Here is a 25,829-nt window from a genome sequence, read left to right on the forward strand (position 1 = left end):
AAGGAAGATATAAATGAAAATGTAGTGAAAATACTACTAGATAATTTTCTTCTTATTCAATATTATACAATTTCTTAGCAATAGTAAAATTTAATGATTAAATTAGAATAAGCTTACAGTAAAACTTAATTAAATACAAACAAAGATTTTAAAAACATTTTTAACATCTTTGATATTTTAAGTTTTAATTATTAAATTTTTAAACTAGTAAAATCAAAGTAATCTTAAACACTAATTAAAGTACATAAATTATTCTTAAAATTTTTATCACTAGATGATTGGTTATTTAAGTTGAATATGAAAAATATTAAATTTTAAATTTTAAAAATTAAGAATTTTTTATTTTTCACATTTAACTATATAAGTAATCTAAGCTATTTGATTTCGAATTAAAAATTTGACGAGCTAACAAATTATAAGCATTAAATTAGAAAGCATTTAAATCACTTCCAAATTAGTAAGTTATTCTTAATATTTTTATTAATGAACTACTTTCAGTTAAATTAATATTTAAAATACCATAAAACTTAATATATTACATTTTTCAAATTTTTGTGACTATTTTCTTATGCACAATTAAAAAAAATAAAAAAAATACGTGAAAATTTTACAATATTTTTAAATTTTCTTTTAGGTTTCAAAAACAGATTGAGGAAAAATCTTTTATTTCCTTTTTCATAAAAACATTTCACATTAATTAAAAATTATAACTAAAGTAAACAAATAAATATTTAAAAATGTCTTTTACTTTTCTTAAAAACAAAAAGAAATGAAGTTTTGCTTGCTAGTAAAAAAATAAAAATTATTCTTTCTGGTTTTCTTTTTTACGAAATTAAAGAAAAATATTTTTTGAAGTAACAAAAAAAAAAAAATGCATTTAATTGCTTCTATAAGGATTAAGCTTAAGTAATAATCAACAGAAGGTCTGCCTTTTTTATGTACCATTTTTTATGTGTTTAAATTTTTATTCGCAGGAAAGTTTTCGTCTTCAACAATATTTTAATTTATTTCTTCATTTCTTAATTTTTAAGGTATTAATAAAATTACAAGTAAGAATACACTTAGTAAGAGCAAGTGATTTAAATAGTACTTAAATATATTTTTTTAAAAATAAAATTACGAAAATTAATGGATTACATTTAAAAATTTTTAAAAAATCTCTAATTTGCATTTACTTAATGGTATAATGGCTTTTCAAATTAAAATTAATTAAATTCAATTATTTGTAAATTTTTAACTATTATAAAAGATTTACTAGCTTAGCTTTCTTATAATGCCGGAATAAAAACTGAACTAATTCGGCAATAAAAATCAATAAATTTTGCAAATTTTTATAAAATTTTATTAATTTTGAAATATTTTTATTAATAGCAGATTAAAATTTAAAATTCGATTGGTAAATTAAAATTTATAGTATTTAATTTATATTGAAATGAAGATATTTATTTTCTATAGTAATAAAAATTGAATATACCATCTGGCATCCCCTATATTATTATACAAAACAATATTATAATTTTTAGAAAGCCATAATTTATTTACTTTTAAAGTTTTTTAATGTTTTTTTCCCATGTAAATGACAATCAGAATATATAAATTTTAAAAAGTTAAAGAAAAACAAAAAAAAATTCTTAAAAACAATATTGTAAAATTTTTAAAAGTAATTAATCGACGCAGTTTTTTATTCTCTAATAGAATAGTACACGTCTCCTGTAACACGGTGTTTGCTATTTTTGAATATTTGCCTTGCTTCCGTAATGCTAATTAACAAAAATACTCGTATATTATCTGCGCTTCACATACTAGAATTTTCCAAAATTCTTCACATGGCTTCAAATTGCAAATTGCTAAGCGGTATGGAATACACTAAAAGACCACATTATTCCATGGATAATTTCACTATGGATTCCCAAGTGAAATAAACGCATAGCAAATGGTAAAGCTCTTTTAAATATAAAATACATATAGAAAATTATTACGAAGACAAAAATACTGGAATGACTTCATTAACAATTTAAATAATGTTTCTTTAAAAAATTATTGAATTTTTTTTAAAAATTAAATTTCATCAGTATACTAAATCCTTTTTAAATACTCTCTAATAGTCTTCCTTTCCCACCTTTAGATTCCTGTTTTATGTTATTTTTTATTTCCTTAAAATAATCCTTTAACAAAAGTTATTCTTTTCAATTTCAGTTTATTATTTTTCCATTTTGAATTTAAACAATTTATTTCTGATTCTCTGATTTTGATTGTTCCCTTAATTTTTGGATAAGAGCCCTTCACTTTACTTTTAAACACCTTCATTTTTGAATACCATTTGGATTTCTTAAAAATACCATTATGTGGGGAGGAATGGAATGCAAATTTTGAATTTATAGTGGCAAAAATTCTGAAGGAATTTGTCCTCTTGTATTTTAATAAAATTTTTCATTTTCACGTTTAGAAGCAAATTTTAAAAAGTGGTTTATTCTTTGTTTTTTTATGTGTGTGCTTCATCTTCTCAAAAAAAACATCTTAATTAGCATAATCTCATTTGAATGAAGTGTCGTTCTTTGTTACTTTTGATTTTTCATCTTGTTTTTTTTTTTTATGAATTCTTTAACAAAAAAAAAATCATCACAGCATCATCATTATAATCAAATCTGTCACTGAAATAAAGTTTTACTGAGATTTTAAAATTTCCACAAAATAAAAAATACTAAAAAGAAATAAAAAAATAAAAATAAAAAACGAATTAAATTTTGATATAAAAAATAGAAAAAAGTTTTTAACTAAAAACCAACTGGCGCTTGGTAGTTATTTTTTGTCGGTACAAAACAAAAAAAAACTACCAAGCAAAAAGACACAATCGTTAATAAATTTATGGAATTGCAATTAAATGAGAAAAAATTTAAAGTAGTTTAAAAGAGCACCTTTAGGTTATTTTGATTTTCCTAAATAATAGTGAAGCTGGATATCTAAATCTTTGAATATTGCTAATATTTGAGGCAGCAAAATTTGAAACTGCAATATTTAAATCCAAATTCAATTTGAAACGCAATGTATTTAAAAAATTTTAAAAATATGAACAAAAATCTGTTTAAAATGCAGAATTTTTCGGAAAGAATGTGTAAAATATAAAAAAGAGTCAGTCTGGGACGCAATATTATTCGAATATATTGTTGAAATCTCGAAATGCGCCCATCTGGAATTCAATTTAGTTTAAAATATAAAATATAAAATTTTATGTACCTCAAACACAATTAATTTTTGATAAAAAATTTAAAATGAACAGAAACTTTCCACATTTTTTTAAAAATCTATTTTATTTTTAAATAAATTAAATGGTTTATAGTTATTTTTCAAAAATAAAAAGTTAGAATTATAACAGATTTTCATCTAAATCTAAATTAAATATTTTTATTTCAACTATAATCAGATTTATTCTAATCCTTTTATTTACCTCATAAAATATAATAAAAAAAAAAATAAAATAAATTATTTTATATAAAAATATTTTTACTATTTAAGAATAAATTAAAAAAGTTACACACTGTTTTTTTTTTTTTACATATTTCAAATCCATCAGGCATCAACTATCAACTGTGTATGGTTTTAATACAACAATAATTACAAAAATAAAAGGATAATAATTTTCACAATAGCAAAGAAATTTTTTTTTGTTTTGAATCAATTAAAAATGTGAATAACAAATCACTTGGAGGTTTCAATAAAATTATGATATGATGAAGGTGTCATTCCAAGCAATTATAAGATTTAATTTGAAATAAAACTAAATATTGAGGAAAAATTCTGAATTCTCGAGATTCAATGGAATTGGCAAGATTTCAAACCAAAATTTATATTTTTAAGAAAACTTAATTACAGATCAAAAATCTCTAATTTAATTCAAAAATTCAGACTGAAATTAATAAGACTTGTAAATATTGTAATGAACTACATCTAATATTTAACCTTAATATTGTTAGAACACTATACACTATAGAATAATTATTAAATTAATTGAATTTGTACAAACTGCAATAAATTGTAAATTATATTTGTAGCATATGAACGTGATATTATTATAATTTCAATATAATTATTATAATAAATATTAAAAATTAAATTTAACTATTCTTATTTATAAAAAGTCTTATTAAAACTTCATAGTGATTCAAGCTATGCAAGGGAATAATTAAATAAAGTGTGAAAATTTTGGAAAATCAAAAATTCTCTTCTAGGGTCTTCTAATAATTGTGATCCTTTAATGATTTTGATGAATTGCATTAATAAATCGACTTTGTTCAATTGCCACAAAACAGGAAAATAAAACTGATATGGAGCTGATTAATTGAATGATTCTACTGATATGAAACTGGTTACATTTAAAGCTAAAATAATTATACTTAAAATGTAATTATTTAATTAGTAACAAGTATTTTTAATTGTTTAATTACAGATATTTAAAATAAATTGAATAATATTTAATTTATGCAGTATGTAATTATAAAAAGGTCTCTCATAAAAGAACGTAATAATAATGGTAAGTGTAAAAATTTTTCTAGTAACTATAAATACCAAAATTCTAAATAATTTATTGGTTGTATGCTTTAAAACACCTAAATTGGTTTAATTTTTTTAATTTACTGAGGGTAATTATAACACTTTAACACAGTTTGATATGAAACAATACAATCAAAATTCTAAAACTGAAATTAATATTTAGAATTATTTTAAAAAATTTTATTCGAAATGTAAAAACTATTGATAATACCATTTTATAGCCCTATATTATCTCAATTTTAAATATTAAATGAAATTTAACTAACACTTTACTAATTTTTTGTTTGTTTATCCCCAAAAACAAGAAATAGAAAATTCCATGCCCAAATTTCAATCTAAATTCCTGCATCAAAAAAATACAGCAATAAGCAGGGGGCGGTGTATATATACATAAAGGGCAACATTTATACACTTATTCCTGTCTAAAAATTTTAAACTAAAAACATTTTGTTATTCAATTACATAAAACCTCACAAATGTATACAGGAAAAATGAAGAGTTTGAGAAGTTTACCGACAACTTGCCATGGATATTTTCCCGTTTCAATATTTTCAATTTTTTTTTTGTATTCTGAATGATTTGAAAATATTTCAGTGGATATCATTTAAAAAGGACTATACCATCGTGTATATGAGAAATTCAAGTTGTACATACAGGAACTCTACCAAACTTAAATATAAGAGAATTATATATTGAGTTATTAGTTTTTTTGGAATTTTATGTACTATTATATTGAACGTATACTTGTATGTTCTCACATATTTTGTGTTAAAATTGAAAAAACAAAACTTTTACATCCTTGCATGTTAAAATTTTTAAAAGTTTACTAACTTATGAACTACCAAAACACTTTGTTTTTCAAAATAATTTAATAAAATAATAAATAGTTATTTTTTTATAATTATATATGTAGTATGATGATCCTATATAATTATAGCCCCTTTTAATAATTCAATATAGTTATAAAATTTGGTATAATTTGTTCATGTATAAAATACATGAACCCATTTCTAGGAATGGGAACATTTTTAAAAATACAAAATCTAAATGTTTTAGATATTATTTTGATTACATACATATATTATATTATATTACATAATAAGGTAATAAAATATAGCCAATATTTTAGTAAATTTTAAACTAGATCAATTATAATAATATTAGTTTAAGTTAATTATAAAATTATTAAAGTTCGTTTCTGTGGTTATGTGGAATTGGGTGAGCATGATATGTGTAAATATTGTGTAGAAATAGGTATAAATAACTTACATCTAATTAGGAAACTATTTGAAATTATTAGAGTTGAAGTCAAATTATAAAATTTAATGTTTATTGCTAGGTGTATGTAAAAATTTGTGTTAGAGCAAATATACTCGCAATTTTTTATTTAAATCAAATTCTAGAGGACATTAGAAATATTAAATATAGGGCGTTTAGAGAATTAATAAAGACATTTGACTTAAAACTTAAATTTTCATTTATAATTAATAATTACTGCAAAATGCATTTGCGATATTAATAAAATATTCAATTGAAATTAGACTTCAATTTTAATATCTTTTTTTAAAATTATTTTCGTAATTTTTAAATATAAAATGGAAAATTGGGATAAATTTGTTAAAAATTCTAGTTTTCCGCTATAGTTTCTGAAGTACTTAAACAATGAAGTATGAATTCTTACAATTGCGATCATATATGTCTAATATGGTCTTATAATTATTTAATTATATGCTAATTTAGAGTTTACTAAGAATTGATGTGTCAAAAATAAGTTAAACTTAGGCCAAAATTACAATATTAAAATCATAAATATTAAATCTTATATCTAGTTTGATATGTACTGGCACTGTTTTAAATATTAAAAACTATACTTAATTTTAGAAATTCACCATTTCTTAATGTCAACAAAATATAGTCAACAAAATATAAGACAAAAATGTATTAAAAAACTTAAATACTAACAAAAATTAATTCAAAAATTTTAAACAATTATTCAATTAAAAGAGGATTTAAATTTGAAATTAAAAAAACACTGCGGTGAAGAAACCGTAATGTAATTGATACAATAGTCCCCCTTAATTATAAAATTCATAAATTAATTTTTCGTATTACCTACTTTAAATCTAAGCTATAAAATCTCGCATACAATTTAAAGATGAAAAAATTCTTTTTAAATGATTATTGCTGATTTATACTTGAAAACTTCCATATATTAAATGCGGTTTTGTTTATATACATGTATGCATTTACTCATCTTCTTATGATGGATTGGCATTCAACTAAAAATAAAAAAGAAAACATAAAAATCAAAAAATTTTAAGCCTTTAATCAAATACCATAAAATAACAATAGATATTTAAAAATATATGTACATATTTGAAATGCATATGCCAGGATTTCAATCAGAATCTGATTTGATTAAATTGGAAAAAAAACTTCTTCTTAATAATTTATTTACATTTTACAAATTTGAGTAGATATTTGTGTATAAGGACACTATTTGAAATATTTTTTTTGGAAAATTTTTGATTAAGAATTTGGTAGTTTAATTTTTGTTTTGGAAGCTACAACACAAACTGGGACACTGAAAACTATTTCAAATTGAAATTTGGAATACATTCTTAACAGGGTAAGGAACGCAATGTAAATGGTTCGAATTTTATATTCCAAGATCTATATCAGGAAAAAAATTGAGCTAATTTACTGAGGTTTTAACACAACTTTGATAGCATTAATAGTGATTTAATTACAAAACATAATACAATAATTTCAGGTGATTATGCATTAAAAATTAAAATTCACTTGTCTCACATGTCTCATTCAACACCAATATTTCGATATCCTACAATAATTTCTACCTTAAATATAAGATATATAAGCTTTTGCACGCAGTATAAATCTTTACATATAAATTAATATCACAATTCATATTCATTTTTAATTCAATTTTCATTCACTCTTATAGTTAACTTCAATTTTTCCCTTAAAAACTCATACATTTCATCTGATTTAATTTTTGATAGTAATAACAATAAACCACTCACTATGTAACTTTCAACATATTACACGTTTCATGATTACATCAATTCAATTATTAATATACATGTTAAATACAAATTTACGTGCAAGTACAAAATCTACATATTTTACAAGTGAAATTAATTTCATAGAAGTGTGCATATGGTAATAATATAACGCTTGTATACCACATACATTACACACATATAATCTATATGAGATTTTTGAATGAATTTAATTCATTTTACATATTCTCGACCCCTATCAACATCATCTCATGTGATTATCATATAGTTATCACCCTTTTGTGATTAATCTTTCGTTTGTATTTTTTGTTTTTGTTTTTTTTTGCTAAATCTCTTCTTCATATTGTTTGTAACCCTATGGTCTCTGATAAATCATAATAAAGTACTTACACTTAAAATAGAGCACTACTATATGTAGTGTATAACATTATAGAAGGCAAGGCAGTCAATATAATATCAAAGTGATATACGAAAATTTTCATTGCCCTAGGGTTGATTTTTTAATGTTTTATTATTAAGTAATGCGTGTATACGTGTACTTTTGTACTTATTTTGGCAAAAAAAAAAAAAAAACAAATCCTTTAATCCTTAAAATTGAATTTTTCAAATATATTTTAATATACTTGTTATTGTTTTGCTATTTATTGTTGTTTGAATTTTTCGTTTTTAAATTGGAAAATGAAATTTTATTATGACTTAATCAAGTATGTGTTGATTATTTGTAGGACATTTAAATTTTCATTTTTCAATAGCAAATTAAAAATTTTTTAATGAAATTGATTGATTTTCTTCAATTAAGTGTTTGCAAAGTGGAAAGTATCCATAGTTGGTTAAATTTGTTAAATATTACAGCGAGTGATGAAGGATATCAATGACATGCAGTATATTTTTTTTAATATATTAGTTTCTGAATTCAATTGCAAGCATTAAATGAAATGTACACCTTAATCGATATATTTTTTGTATTAAATTTGAATAATTGAGTTTATAGTTGAATAAAATTTCAATATTAAAATGAAATATGGGAGGTACTTTCTAGGTGATATAATGTGGAAAATTAAACAAAATTCAAATTAAAAAGAAAATTATTGTAAAATAACTTATAAAATACAGGAAATTTCCGATTTTTACTTAGTAAGAAGGTATTATTTAATTAAGTATCAATAAAAAAGTGAGATTGCAATAAATTCTTAATTTTTTTTTTACAATTTTAGATAAAAAGCCGACTGATGGTGTTCTGTAAGTGTTAGAATATGTGAAGTATTTAACTATAATTTACATAATTTTTTGTTAAAATCTAATGTCTTAAAAATTTTGGATTTTTTCTTAATACAACAATAAATTAAATTTTGATAATTGGAATCATTTTTTTAATAAAAAACTAAAGCAGAACATGTAGATCTTTTTCTTGTAGATTTTATGTAATGAATTTTTCAAATTTTATATAACGATTGTGATTCTATATTTGTAAAAATTGTAATCTAGTTGATCTTATAATTTGTGGAATCGATCCAACATTTTTAAAATTAAAATTTAATTCAGAACGGGAGTGAATCTATCAAAACTTTGAAATACATCTACATTTTAATGTAAAAATACAGGATGAATATTTTACATAATTATTTAAGAACTAAGAAAATATGGTTACTCAATTTTAACTTAATTAAACAGATTCAATATTCTCTTTTTGGAAACGGAAATTGTATTTTTGATTACAATTTAAGTTAATTTTTTATGGATGTTATGAAGCTTTTTATAATTTCCGTGATTATAATAGCATCTTAGTTTTGCAATTGTTCTATAACTTTATTCCTTACAATATTTTATGGAAACATGTACATATCTATTTGAATATTAAAATATTTGAGCTTTGATGATTTCTTAAATTTAACCTTAATGATTTTATATTCAATTTTCCTTAATAACTTGTCCAATTTTTGCCTTGATAACTTTCCGAAATAGTACATTATGGTTTTATAAAAACAATTTTATATAATAATTTCTATAAAATAATGTTGTATTAAACAGTCACGTTCTCTGAGGATAGTGTAACTTTAAAATAATCACTTTCTGCAATATTTTCAAATTTGTGATCAAATCTTGTTACATACAAATAATGGATGAAACTAAAATAAACAAAAAATTAAATTATAATTAAATAAATTTTAAAATATCAAGTAAAATTAAAAATATAATCCAATGAATTTGTTAATTGCCTAACAATATTGCAATAATATTATTAATTGCTTTGAACTGATTAGTCGATAGATGAGTGCGAATTATTAATATTACTTTTGATGCACAGTTAATAAATTTAATAATAATTATTAAATAAATTTCATAATTAATTTAATTAAGTATAAATTAATTTAATTGTTTGTATAATAAAAAAAAAAGGATATTTTTCACTCAATTGAATTTCATTTTTCACTAAATTAAGCCAGGTGGGAGGGGTGAGAAATTAAAGAGAATTAATAATTTAAAAAAATTTCACACATAATAAAATTTTTCACCTTTCTCTTATGTTTTTGTTAAATTATTATTTCCAACTGGTATTCGAATTCTTTTTTTTATTTATTTTATTAATTGCGGTTTCAGTTATTGTAGAAAAGCAAAAAAAAAAAAATGTAAAATCCAAATTAACCGTCGGTAGGACAACCGAAATTTTTATTTTGTTTTATTTTTTTTCTTTAAATATCCTTTTTAATTTCTCGTTTTCACACCTTCAAAAATCATTTAAAATCACAAAAAAAAAATATTAATATAAATAACCGTTAAATTATGAATCAAAAAACCGTTATCATTTACCGACATAGAAAACAAGTTGTTCCGTCTCCGGTGACAGTTTTAAATCAAATGAGTTTCAGCCAGTCTTGTTGTGTTAACGGTTGTTAAAGAAAAACCAAAAAAGGAAAACACAAAACAAAACCAACAACATTAAGTCATCATCTAGGAATTTTACACCCTTCCATATCTTTCCTCTCTCTCTCTCTCTCTATCTCATTCACTTTTTCTCCCTTATTTACATTCTATATTATGATTTTTTTTATTATTATTATTTTCGATCTCTTTCATTCCATATCACGTTTTATATCTCTCTATCTTTATTTAGTTCTCTATATTTATATTGAAAAAAAAAAAAAACAAAAAGGAAAAATGAATATTTAAGGGTTGTTTTCTGAATATTCTGATGATTGTCGGCGCTAGATTCCACATAGAAGGTAATGCTGTGTTGCGGTTACTATTATTATAATTGTTGCTGTTTTCTTCTTATTTAGAGTACCTATATGAATTAAATGCATGTATAGTTAAAAAATGAAATGATAGATGAAGTACAAGAGAGTTCTTACAATAAATGAAATATCAACCAGCCGGTAACAATAATAGAAAAAAACAAGAAACAAACATAACAATTTTTTTTTATTTATTTTAATTTTTGTGTAAAATATTTGAATTTTTTTGCAATAATGCCTCTTTTATATGAGATTAATATAGCAACGATATTGATAATGATAATAGTAATCATGATAATAGTATGTTTTTAGCAATGATGAATTATAAAAGAACTGAGATTTTTTTCATAATTTTAAATGTCATAAAAAAATAGAAACGCGGAGTGTGAATCTAATGGAATAAAAAATGGAAAAATGTGGAGTAATCTAAATGGAATCTAAACTAACACTAAAATTATCTTAAATAAAAAGCTTTTATCTAATAAGAGAAATAATTATCTGAAATCAGAAGAAGGAATGGTTAAGTTGGTCAGAAATTAATAGCGATTTTAAAATTTTTAAAATTTAATTCTATTTTAAAAAATTACATGAATATGGAAATCTCAAAGATATGCGTTTATTACAAGTTTAATTTGGGAAAATCATTAGGAAATTGACAGGAAGGATAACCTTATTGGAAATGCAACTGACTACATTAATGTTAATAGTACACTGAGTTTGAAATTAAAAATTTCCGCATTCATTATTATGGTTGATATCTGGCATTTGCTCAGATATCCGTCAATGCGTGGTAAACTGGATTTTCCTTATTGTGTAAAATGCCTCGAACGCGGTTGGTTAAAATACATATTTATAAAAATTCAAAATACTGGCAATCCTGAAAAGTAAAAAATTAATTAAATTATTGTCATTATAGCATCGAAAGAAATCTTAAAATTATTTGATTGAAAATAGAATTTTTACTAGGAGTTCGCTAATACTAGATTTTTCTACAATTAAATGACTAAATTATAAACGATGTTACAATATTATTCTGTTACTAGATTATACAAACGATTCTGAATTACAATTCCTGTAGATTTATTCTGAAAATCCCTTCCCTTAAATAAAATCTAAATAGAATCTAAACTGACTATTAAAGAATTTCAAAAATTTTAAAAACCATAAAACATTTAGAAAACCATTCTATACGTCATATTACCAACACATTGTAAATTACAAAAAAAAAAAAAAGACATAAAATAAGACCACAAAAAATGAAAAGAATAAAAAAATTTTGCAAGCAATATGCAACAAAAAAAAAAATAATGAAAAAGAGAATAATAGAAAAAATTCATTTCATATTCTATGTGTAATTATCCTTCAAAAGTGGGTTGGGTTTTCTTTTTATACATTGCATACAATAATTTAAAAAGAAATTTTCTCAAATTGAAATTTAAATTTACATACTATGTGAATAATAAATAGAAAATTAAAAAGATAATAAAATAAAACATGATAATTTAAATTTATATTGTAATGAAACTTTTGTTTTAAAAAATATAAAATTTGAGTAAATTTTAATTTAATTATTAAGGTTTTTTCACAGTTTCTATAGTAATTTGGATTTTTTGTACTCGAACACTTTCTGCTCGACTTTTTGTGTCCTGGTAAGTATAATATATTCTGTAACGAAATATATCGAGGTTGATTCGATTGAAACAGTTCTTAAAAATTTTTTAATGCGGTGACCTTATATGTATCAGGGCAGTAACTCGAATATCAACAGAGCTTGAATATCAAAATTTATAAATTTTTCATTAATTTAGGATTAAAATAAAAAATATAGATTATAAGAAAGAAAGGGTAATTTTTTTTTTGTAAAATAGCTTTAAAGCAATGTTTTAAAATATGTTTTTACCTATGTAAACATATTTAATTGAATCCTTCATATTTTGAAAGTTTTTCTCATTTTCAGAAAAAATTTTGATGTTTTGTTCTTGTGTTGTGTTCAACATTGTGATTAAGTGTTCCAATCCTTTAATATGTATGCAGATACGGTAATCCTTTGCGCAAATACTATATTAGTTTCATTAGAGGAATTCATTCTTCTGAGCAAAAGGGATAGTAATCTTTATTATCCATGAATTTATTTTCTTCAATATTATGGAATCCAAATAGCTTCAATAATCTTGTAATCAAGGTAAGACTATTTCAGACTGATTGAAATATCATAGAATTGTACTATAATTCCTGCAATCCATATTGTGTATATGTACATTTTGCAGCTATATGCCGAAATTGTGAACTTTTGCCATCGCCTTATTCGAAAATATTGCGTTTAACTAAAATAAAAATAAAAAATTAATATATATTTTTTTTTTTTAATTGAAATCTTTAAAATGCGCATAAATGCGTAAAATGGAATTGTTACCGCAATTACAGTATTTATTCATAAGCTCAATCTTCAATCAAATCAGCTACAACATTTATGTGCTGACTTAATTTTTATCTTATAAAATATGTGCAATTACATTACATATACAAATAATCATATCTGCTTATATGCGTAAGATAGAGATATCATATCGCATCCTGTTCAATTGACAATACACTCACAGTTAAAAATAAAAAAATTATAACAATAAAACCATAAAAAAAAACCGAAAAACAAAAAAAATAATATAAACCAAAATTGACGTAAATGCGTTGATAGCACCCATTTACCCATATTTATCGTCATACCATACGCAACACAAATTTATTAAAAATATGCTTTTTTCTTCTCATGTAATCACAAATGCAAATTTCTTCCTTTCTTTACTTTAAAGCACAATATATGAACTGCCAATTTTAAGGGCGGGTGGGTAGAGTTGAAATCATGAAAGAGAGTTACATATCAGAAGAAAAATAACGGTAAATGAAAGAGACTATCAAGTTATTTAAGAAAGAAAAAAAAATTGGAGAGAAAAATCTCTTCAGTCTTCACTTTCAAACGTTCTCACCATGTTTTGAAAAATTCACATGAAAAAAAATTTAACATTTTTTTTTCTATTTTATTGTTATTTTCAATACGATATTTTCACACAATATTTCATCCTAGAATATTCATATTCATTTCACTTTGCATCAACTACTCAATTTCTTAATGTTTAGTACACTCGAACATTTATAAAGGTATTAAAAATTTTTTTTTCATTTGTAATGCTAACAAGTACGAAAAATAGAAAAGGGAAGAAATTTTTGAGTGAGAGTTAGAGAGAAAGAAACTTTGGACAAATATTTAGACTTGTATCTTTGGAGAAAGCAGATACTTAAGTGAAAGTCAGTTCCTTTTAAGTACTCAAAACTTCTTTTCAGAACGAATCTCATTAGTCAACAACATTTCATACAATACGATGTTTGATTAACTTCTCACATTTTCCTATAAACATTTTTGATAACCTGTGGCCTTTAAGGACCGACTTCCTTATATTCTCCTTATTGAATATTGTAAAGTACTTCTAATCTTATTTATAATCCTAATTATTTGTCATTTAACTATATTACCAATTTTTAAGTGCTTCCACTGTTATCTAATTCTGGAAACTAAACTTTTCAAACATATTTGATAACTTGTTTTTAATACAAATCTCAGACACTATCCCGCCCATTTTGATTTTGAAACCCGAGACTGCAATTTGAAAAAAATCCAAATTTGCCAAGTAACAACGATAAATTTTATTTTTAATTTTAAGGATTTCTTTTTTTAATTTTTTTTATTTTTAAATCCTTAATATTTACTTCACTTTTGGGAGAAGTGATTTCAAAGTGAATTTTCATATACATATAATTTATATATATATACTGAATTAGTTGCTGTCATCATTGCCGTCAGTCTACAATTTAAATTCTATACATAAAAATATTTTAAGTGAATTGAGATTGAGATGTTTTTATTCTTCACATATTTATAATGTTGCATCAAAAAAAATTTAAATGTGATATCATTAACATCATCAACAAAACACTGTCATCATCATAACTCATAATATGCACATACATATATATATAGAAGAGAATCATCATATCATTATACTTAAAATATTATCAGTGTCATCACTGTTATCATCATTATCATCACTATCATTATCATTATTATATAACAACAGAAAATATTCTATTTTTTCTCGTTTCAAAGTGAATAAAATATTTTTAACGTACGTATTGCATATTATATACAATAGTAGTTTATAACAGTAAAAGTATTGTAACAGCGGTAGCAAATTATCTCATAGCATAATGTTTAGGTACAAAATACATGTACAATATGCATGCAGATGAGTTGGGAAACACTTCCTATGTCTAATATGAAAAAAAAAATAGAAAGAAAAGAAATTTTTTTTTCAATTTTTCTTTTTATATTTTATGAAATTATTATCCTTTCCTCTCCGCGTACTTCTATACAACACAAAAGTATATTATACAATAAAAAAAAGTTCTATGTGTTCATAGAGTAATATTAAAAAAATATTGTTTGAAGAAACAAAATAAAAAATAAAGTAAAATCTCATGATTACGAAAAGAATGACATGATGTGAGCGGAATATGTTGCATCTTTATTCCTTGTATCCTCCATATTCAAATTTTTATAGAAATACAAGTTTTTATATTCATATGCGGCAAGGGGTCAGCAACCTTACTTACGGATACGAAGCACCACCTAGTTACAAATAAATTTTTAAATTTTGGTTAAGAAATCACAACTAAAGTTAGTAACATATAAGGCAAAAGCCTTCTATTGAAGAAAAACGAGAAATAAACATTAGGAAATAATTTTAATTATAAGATTTTGCATAATAATAAGAGAAATATTTTTCTTTTTATCAGGCAAATACTATCTAAAACAACCAGAAAAACATGTTTCGACCCGCAATAAGCTCGCAAGTCTTATGTTCCATGTTCCTGAACGATTCATGTTCTCATAGCTATTCACTCATATACTATTATTGACTATTCTACGAATAGAGTTTATAAAAGTTTTACATAATGCAAAGCAAAAAAGGATATTTTACAAATCAAACTATTGTTGAGGTATTAATGTTGCCGCTGTTTTGATTTTAAACAATTTAGAAAGGATTTTCTAAATTTTTTTGTTGATTTTTCTTTCCCTACTTCAATATCCTGCCGGAATTCAATAATAATAATTTAATTTGAATGGAAAATATGTATATGAAATCTGTTGCGTTTTGTTTTTATTAAATTTTTAAGCTACTTTTCAAATATTAAAAGAAAACAAAGAAAAAAATTAAATTCAATTGAATTTTTTACTGAATTAGGTACTTGTTCTTTTTGTTTTTTATTTCTAGTCTTTTTTTTATAAGTCGATTATGTTTAGAGGATTTGTAACACATGCTAAAATTCTATTCTTAGTTTATTTAATTTTTTTTGTGATTATATTGTGTAATGTACAGTATTGGCCATTTATTCGTAAATATTTCCCTCTACAACACATGAAGTAAAGGCACTTTTATTTTAGAATACTGAAACATTTGTCCGCATAATAGTATAACGAATATTCTAGTAATTCTTTCATTCCTGATTCTAACAATATCTGATATTTTTTTTAAATTCTAATATTTTATTGAATCAATTTTGGTAAAGACTTGTTATTTAGGCTCTAAATTTTGGAATATTTATATATTTAGAATAAATTTAAGAAAAATATTTTAATCAATAACTAAATAATATCAAAATCTACTTTAAAATATATTGGATATCATTATTTCCATTAATAAAAAAAAAATTCAATGTGACAAATTTTCGAAACAAATAAATATCTGTATCCCTTTACTAAATATATTATTCATAAAACAGTAAGGCAATAATATTAGTAAATTGTGTGAGATTTTTTTGAATATGTGTATAAGAATTTTGAAAATTTCTTACCCACCATCACAACATCCTTCGATGTTATACCCTACGTTAGAAAATTTAATAACATTTTATATAAAAATTTCTTCGTATTGGTACGGAAAAGGTGAGGGTAAAGCTAATAAATCTTGTTTCAGCTAATTTTTGGTTTGCATAGAATATCTATATATAATTTATTATCTATTTTTTCTTTGGTCTATTTTATTAATAATTCATAATACTCAACGTTTTAAATATCAACGCAAAGAAGAAAATCTAAGATATAAGAAATCATTAAACGCGAAAAATTGAAAAAATATAAAATTTATTTATATTAAAAATTGTTTTATTATAGGGTTTGGTTGATGTAAAAGAAAACAAAAAATTAATTGAGTGAGGATTTAAAGAAAGTTGTTCAGAACAGCATTTCTTACAAACCAAGAAATATGAGTTTATACTAAACAAACCCAATGCCTATTTAATTCATATTGGATTAGCCTGTCAAATAAAAATTGAACATTTAAAATCGACATTTAAGTCATGAAAATTAATAGAATTTCGAAAGTTTATTTTTGTTTCTCATTGGAGTTGAACGATTTAAATACATTCAATTTCAAAATCTATAAAATATATACATAAGTGACGTCTAATCGAATCTCTTGAAATATTAAAAACAAAATCAAAACAATATACCTTACTAGAATATTAAGCGATTAAAATACTAATTTTCTTTCCAGTTTTTCGCCTACCTCATATAGTGTTGCTTATTTCAAGTTTTTGCTTTTTGGTATATGATTCCTTATATAAATTTTCTTTCCTAGCGATTTTCAATATTAGAATTTATTCAATTTCCCATTTCTGATTCAATTAATTCCACGTTTGGATATAAAAAAAAATCAGCTGCAAAATTCCATTAACACCTCTAAAATATCTAATAACGGTATGAATTTTTATGCAAAAGACCAATTTCCTGATTCCTAAAAGAATACAAAAAGCAAATGAATTATAAATATTTTTTTAAGCATATTTTTATTATATTTATTTTTAAAATAATTTTAGGATATAATAAAATACTCTGCGTGAATAATTGGTTTTCTTCCATCAAAATTTTTTTATTTTAATTTTCAAAAGTTTTTATTATTATTTTTATTTTTTGATAATAAATTACCGACAACGTTGACAAATTTTCGTTAAAATGTTAAAGAAATATGAGATGCCTTCTTATTTGCATCAAAAATTGGCTAAAAACTCGCCGCTAAAAACCACTCAATTTTAATTTTCAATTTTTTTATTGTCTGTTTTTTTTTTTTCAAATGATTATGATTATTAAAATGATATAACAATAAGGATAATATCATACTGTAATACCCACCCCATTAAAAAGTGCCTAAACAAATTGAGAATCTTATTTTCTTCCTTTCTCTTTAACATTTGAATTAAATTTTTCTTTTTTTATTTTTTATGTGCACACACACACAAACAATACATATAACATTTAATAATGATATCGTCTCCTTTTGTTATCCTTTGGAATTTTCTTCTTAAAAAACCAAAAATTTGTTGTTTTTCTACAATTTTGCTTTATCCCAAATTATAATAAGCATAACTGAAAAAAAAAAATTTAAAAAATCTCACAAATGACAGATTTTCCGTCGCATCGCAATATAAATCGCAATTTACCAGCAAAAAAAAAAAAAAGGATATTTAAAACTCCTGTTTTAAGGGGTTGGTATTGAATGTAAATTTCAGTTCTTTTGTTAGAATTTGGAATGAAAAATGGATTGGAATGGGAACAGGTTTTTGAGATTTTTTTAAATACATACTCGATTTGTTTTTCGTTTTTTTGTAATATTTTTATTGTTCAATTGAATGTGATGTTTTTTATTTTCAATTTTAAATTGAAAATATGTTCTAAATTCGTAATAGCAGTAGGGAAATAATAAAAAAAAAAACAAGTACATTACTAGAAAGCAAAAAAAAACGAACTTATGTAAATGTGATTAAATTCTCAGGAGGATTTTTATGTTTTTATTCTTCTTCTTTTTTTCTAAATTGAAGCTACAAATAAAGTGATTTGTTAAATAATTTTTTTTTTATTGATTTTCCATGTCTAAATTACAAGAATGTTCGGAAAGTGAGGAATTTCTTCTTATCATATTCAATTAATAGAAAATGGTAATTTGATTGAAGACTTGAAAATTATGTTTGTAAATATAAAGACACAAAAATTATTTCATCTGAATATATTGAAATTTAATTAATTATTTTATAACCTTCCTTATTGTTTTTCTATTAATTCAAATAGAGAATTTAAAATATTTTTTATGAAAAATTATAGATTTTAATTTAAGACTGTACAGCCCCCTGTAAATAGATGTAAATAAACTTATTAAATTGAGCACTCACAAATTAGCTACCGCAAAGTATATAACAACAATTCACCAAATATCAGGCATTGAAGTAGGATAACTAAAGAAATTAGTCTTTACAATAAAACTGTGTATTGAAAAACATATCTTTATAAACATTCAGATTGCAGATTAAAACTAATAACTCAAATACCATTTCAAAATTTGCATTCCGCACGTCGTTTTTGTATAGAAGATAATTGAAAATATTTTTATAAAAAAAATTCATAATGAAGAAAAAAAAGCGACACCCTAGCTTTTTCGTTTTTTATTTAAGCGTGAAAACAATAATGAAAATGCCTTAAGCGATTTCGTCCTTATTTTTAAACACTTTTAATCTATAACTTTCCATTCTATTTACAATTACAAAATAAAAAATTATAATGAAAGAACACATAAGATAAAAGTATAATACATTTATTTATTATTTTTGGAAAATAATATGGAATTTCTTATAAAGCATTTACTTAAAGCATCTATTTTTTGTTTCTAATCTTCCGAAATCTAAAATATTAATTGTAAGTAAAATCGAAAACTAAATTAAATTTTATTAAATATAAAAACTTGATTATACGTATGAAAATTTGCTTTCCTACCGATGGTAGGTTTTTACAGGTGAAAATCAATTCTTGCAGGTACTTGCAAAGTTTAACAATTAGAGCTATATTTAACATGCTTTATTAACATTAACATGCTTAACATGTTTTATTCCCCCAACGAATAGAATGAGTAATTCATTTACATATTTGGGACCATAACTAAAATTAAAAGTTTTTTTAATAATTTATTGAAAATTAAATATAAACTATTAATAAAAAAGTAAATCTTAATTGTATAAATGTTGTACATTATATTTTAAATTAATTAAATTGCATTCTCATTTTATTTCGATTTGCTTTCGTATATAAAAATTTTAAAGTTATACAAAACAACTTTTTCGTCCTTTTTCCAAATTTTCAATGATCGTATATAAGTCCATATTATTGTAGTTAGCTATCAGTTAATTATTAACGGTTGAATTGGTCTTTATTAACAACGGAAATGGAAATTGCAATTTTCATATCATTTTTTTGTTATTTTACTTTTAGTAATAATGGTTTTTTTTACCTGTATTGAACATTTTATTGATACGTTAAAACTATATGTATGTAGGTGGTAGGTACTTGCAAATCTCAGCAATTTTCCAATTGTTTAAAAAAAATCTGATGAAGTGGCAACAAAAAACAAAAGAAAGGAAATGTGAAAAATTGAAATGTGGAAAAAAAATTGTAGGTATCTGTTAAAAAAAGGACGTGTTTTTTTTTGTTTTTTACATCAGTGAATAAAAAATTGATTGATAAAAAATTACACTTAAATAAAAAATAAAACTAAAAAGAACGAGAAAAGCCACAAAGAAAACACAAAAACATTAGTGAAAAGAATTTAAAAACAAAAAAAAAAATAAAAATGTTAAATTTAAAAACTGAATTATGAATCTTATTAAAAACCACAAAGAATCATAATGGTTTTCCTTTTGTTTTTAATTATGAATTAAAATTGAAGCAATTAATAATTTAGGTAAGTAAGTACCTATCTGCCTACGTAATCAAACATGTATCTATCATATTTTGTTATGGAAAAATGAAATTGCACGGAACATACGGAACATAATGAGGAAATTAAAGTATGTAAGCTTAATTTTATTTGAAATAAGCTGAGAAACTTGGTGTCTTACAATAATATGGAGAAATTAAATGATTAAGGGTAACCTGACCCTATCTACATGCATATTCTATAGATAAATGTCGATCTATTATCAATTTGAAAATTTAACTGCAATAAAACAATTTTAATACATCATAGTCAATCCAACTACAATACTGTACACTGCGTTTAGTTCAACAATTATGTATTTATATGTAGGTTTATACCTAAATTCCATTCTAAAAAATATTGAAGGAAAAATATTTAGAAGCGATATTGTTATATCTTACCCGAATTGTTCTTATCCCAGACTTCAGATTCTTATATTTCACCGTTAATTAAGAATCATCCAGTTTTTAATGTTCTTGTCCTTTGTTATAGTTTAATGACAATACAATGAACATTGCATTATGCATACTTACATACATATGTATAGACTTTGGATCCTGAAGCATTAAATTTCTCATTTTGCGCAGAGGAAGGTAAATTGAATAAAATTATGCCTTATTTCTTGCATTGGATTTCAGAAAATTCATGGTGTAAGTTGTTCTTCAAATAAATTGGCGCTCATCTTGTAAATTAGGTAATAACTTAATTTTCTCAGTTTTTCTTTTATTTTTCATTAAATATGTTGTTTTCAACTTTCTTTGTTATGTAGCTAATCTATTATTTATTTTTAAAATTATATACATATTTAGATTGAAATAATTGTGGCAAAAAAAATTCTGAATTTATTTTGTAGTTTTGTTGTTTTTGTTTTAACATTTGAAAATTTCTTTCAAATTTTTAAAATACTTATTTTCGAGAATCGAACAGTAATGACAATATCAAATGTATTAATACTATGACGTGTCAGAGTATTGAACCAAAGTTGTCAAATCTTTAGTACAAAATTCAAATTTTTATTTTTTTTATAAAATTCTAACTTATCTGAAATAATAATAGTCACTTTTATTTTGATTTATTTTAATTGTAAAATCTTATGCATTTTCCCGTTAAATGTTTCTCTTAAATCAAAAAGAATTAAAAAAAAGTGTCAAAGACTTTGAAAATGAGCTATAAAAAAATAACACACCTTGTATCAAAAAAAAAGTCAACCAAAAATTTTAGACAGCAATTTCGAATGTCAGAATATATATCTACTTCTCTCTCTTACTCACATTAAGATTTAGACATCCTTTTTTCTTTCTGATATTTTAAAATTAGCAGAAAAATATCACATTTGTCAGCAGGTCCGATATCATCCGTATTGCTTGAAAGGAAAAGTGATTTATTTAATAATTGATTATTTTCTAAAAAATATAAAAACAAGTTAAATGGCTTCAAGAATATTACAAAAAATTGTAAGTACATACAAAAATTGACCTGGTAAACAAAATCTTTTATAATAACTCCTTTGTTATGAATTATTGATTTATTTGATTTTTGATTAATGCTTTTTATTACAAGAATTTAAACGTGGTTTTATTTATTTGTGTGATCAACGTGTAATAAATAAATATGCTTATAATATTTGTCATTTACTATAAATGTTAATTTTTGATTTGAAAACACCAGAGACAGTTTACATAAGAACCTTCAAGGTTCAAAACTAGTATTCTTTCGAATAAAAAATTTTGAAAATGTTATTGTTATATAATTAGCTATTATTTAAAAAAATTTAATGTTATTAAATTTGAAAAAAGGCTGTCTTTGAGTATAAAAACAAGTTTTAATTGATATTTTCATGCGTAATTATAACCTCAAAATTATGTAATCTTATCAGAATTTGAGTTATGTATTCAAAAAAAAAGGGGTAAAATTAATCTCAATGATATATTTTTAGTTCACTGCCCCAACAAATGGAAGATCGTATTCATCTGGTTTACGCAAAGTAACACTAATTCCTGGAGATGGTATAGGACCCGAAATTTCTGCAGCTGTTCAAAAAATTTTTGCTGCTGCTAATGTACCAATTGAATGGGAGTCAGTTGATGTAACCCCAGTTAGAGTAAGTGATAAAAATATGCACAAAATTATATGAAAAAATTTAAAATCAATCGTTAATTTCAGGGGCCTGATGGAAGATTTGGCATTCCACAAGCTGCTATTGATTCTGTTAACAAAAATAAAATTGGTCTTAAAGGACCTCTTATGACTCCAGTTGGTAAAGGACATCGATCATTGAATTTGGCTTTACGTAAAGAATTCAATTTATATGCTAATGTAAGACCTTGCAGAAGTTTAGAGGGTTACAAAACTTTATACGATAATGTTGATGTTGTTACTATTCGTGAAAACACTGAAGGTGAATATTCAGGTATTGAACACGAAATTGTTGATGGTGTTGTCCAGTCAATTAAATTGATCACAGAAGAAGCTTCTTCAAGAGTAGCAGAATTCGCTTTCCAATATGCTCAAGATAATGGAAGGAAAAAAGTTACTGTTGTTCACAAAGCTAATATTATGTAAATTCACTTTTAACATTCGGAAACTCATTTTAAATATCGATTTATTAATTTTAGGCGTATGTCTGATGGTCTCTTTTTGAGATGTGCCCGTGAAATGTCAAAAAAATATCCAAACGTTAAATTTGAAGAAAAATATTTGGATACAGTTTGCTTAAACATGGTACAAGATCCCAACAAATATGACGTTTTGGTAAGTAAGAAATGGAATAGAAACAATTGTGTTTATCAAAACTGTAACTATAAAAAATTACTTGATATCTTTTAGGTAATGCCAAATTTATATGGTGATATCTTATCAGATATGTGCGCCGGTTTGGTAGGTGGTCTTGGTTTAACACCCTCTGGTAATATTGGATTAAATGGTGCTCTATTTGAATCTGTAAGCCATAGCTAAAATATAATTTTTTAACAAAATTTAAAGCCAAGCAACTATTTTATAGGTTCACGGTACTGCCCCTGATATAGCTGGAAAAGATTTGGCAAATCCTACTGCACTTCTTTTATCAGCAGTTATGATGTTGAAACATATGGAATTAAGTGATCATGCTGCCAAAATTAAACAAGCGTGCTTTGCAACAATTAAAGAAGCTAAATACTTAACAGGCGATTTAGGTGGTAAAGCTAAATGTTCCGAATTTACAAATGAAATTTGTGCTAAACTTTAAGTCATAAATTTTTTGTTTTAAACTAAGAAATGAGAACATAAAAAGAACTAAAAAAAAAAAAACAGAAAAAATCAATTATAAGTTTTAAAAATTTGAGACAATATGTTGGATTGCCGGAGAGGTACTCTATAAGAACAAGTAAATAGCGAATTTTTACATTTTTCATTTTGTAAATAATTTTATTTCATACATTTAATTCTCTTGATTATACAGTATATAAAACCTATTTAAAATATAGAATTTAAATATATAATTCATATATTTTAATATCAATAATATTTAAATTATTGATATTATTTGTATTTATTTATTTGAAACACTAAGATGCTGGATACGTCTTAGATTTTATTTTATATTTAATTATAATTTTAAATATTTGTCCGATACATACATTTTTAAGTTTTAAAGCCTAAAAAATGAACCAGTATTACGGTGGGGGCAATCTTATATTTAACTATTTTTAATTTTTACTTTTTGTAAAATAATAAATTTCATTTGTAAAGTTAATAATAAATTTATATAAAAAAAAAAACAATTAGTAGACAAGAGGCTACCTCTCAATACCGTATTATAAATACATATTCTAAATTTAAATATTTCTCAAACTACATAATTCAAATTTGTTAATATTTATTTTATTTATTAACAGAATACAAATTTTTTTTTTTTTTGTAAGTTAATGTTTCAAAAACATTAAATTTTGTAAGAAAATAAAATATGCTGTTAAGTAGATCATTGTTTTCAATTACTCTTATTATAATTTCAAGCAACTTGTAAAACAAGACAAAAATACTTTGTAACCAAAAATAAAATAAAAAAAAAAAAGTTAATTTATTGTTATAATAAAATAAAAAATACATTTTAAATAAAAATGTTACCAAAACTATAAACATTTATGGGTTTTTTTTTTATTTTAGTCTGAACATTTCTGAAATCTTATAAATATTTGTTGGTTTGAAATCAAAATATATATATATCGATATTCTCAATTAAGACGGAGTTGATACATGACCCAGTATATTGTGGGATATTTTTAAAGCCCTCAATTATGGTGTAGAGAAATCCTTAATTATGAGTATTTTCAAGGGGCTATGAAAATTCTTAAGGTTTTAAGAACTTATCTGAAAATATTTTCTTATAAAAAATATTAAAATTGGTAGTCTTCTATAAATAATGCGTATATGAAAGCTTTCGGGCAAAATTTATTTGATTAAAAAATAATTTTAGAATAAAATAAAACTCAAAATTTATTTATTTTTTGTATGATTTGATTATGTATTTTTATATTTTTTATTTCTTTTTTTTATGTATGTAATTTGTAATAATGTTTTTCTTTACCATTTTTCTCAAATATTTTCTTAAATTATTTGTATTTTTCCCTCATTTAAACTACAATTTGAACTTATTCAATATTTTTTTTTTAATTTTAACTTTTATGAATTTTTTTTTTTTATACATTTTAATGTATTCATTTATACCACATTATTCTTATACATTCATTAATTTACTTTTTTATACTTTCATGTAATAAAATTTAAAAATGATAAAAATAAAAAAAACAAAAAAAATTTAAACTTAGAACATTTACATTGTATTTTACTCTCAATATTTTTTTCTTTTTAATTTGAAATGCAAATTTCATCTACAAAAATAATTTTTATACATCTAAGTATATATATGGTAATCATATATCTATTTATTATGTATTTTTTTTTTTTTTTAAATTTTCTTTTAATTAATTTTATAATAGTAGTATGTAATAATTATAGTTTATAAATAGTAGGCTAAGTTTAGAGATATAATGATGATTTTGTTTTTAAATTGATTTTAATGATAATTTTCTAAATTTATTTTTTGCTTTTTCTTTTATTTTATATATCATTCATTTCTTCTTTTATTTATTTTACATATTTTGTATTTAACCCTT

At 23.0% G+C, this 25,829-nt stretch overlaps 1 protein-coding gene across 1 annotated transcript; it reads left to right on the top strand.

Moving 5' to 3' along the window:
* Window positions 1-21,972: 21,972 nt before the first annotated feature.
* Window positions 21,973-24,437, top strand: LOC129607659 (probable isocitrate dehydrogenase [NAD] subunit alpha, mitochondrial). Its single transcript, XM_055518798.1, has 6 exons — window positions 21,973-22,130; window positions 22,613-22,777; window positions 22,840-23,234; window positions 23,292-23,427; window positions 23,503-23,616; window positions 23,678-24,437. The coding sequence occupies exons 1-6, from the start codon at window positions 22,104-22,106 to the stop codon at window positions 23,900-23,902; spliced, it is 1,062 nt and encodes a 353-aa protein (XP_055374773.1). The 5' UTR covers window positions 21,973-22,103; the 3' UTR covers window positions 23,903-24,437.
* The last annotated feature ends 1,392 nt before the right edge of the window (window positions 24,438-25,829 follow it).

This window comes from Condylostylus longicornis, unplaced genomic scaffold, assembly GCF_029603195.1.
Source record: "Condylostylus longicornis isolate FDR11 unplaced genomic scaffold, ASM2960319v2 ptg000028l, whole genome shotgun sequence".
NCBI classification, from domain to species: domain Eukaryota; kingdom Metazoa; phylum Arthropoda; class Insecta; order Diptera; family Dolichopodidae; genus Condylostylus; species Condylostylus longicornis.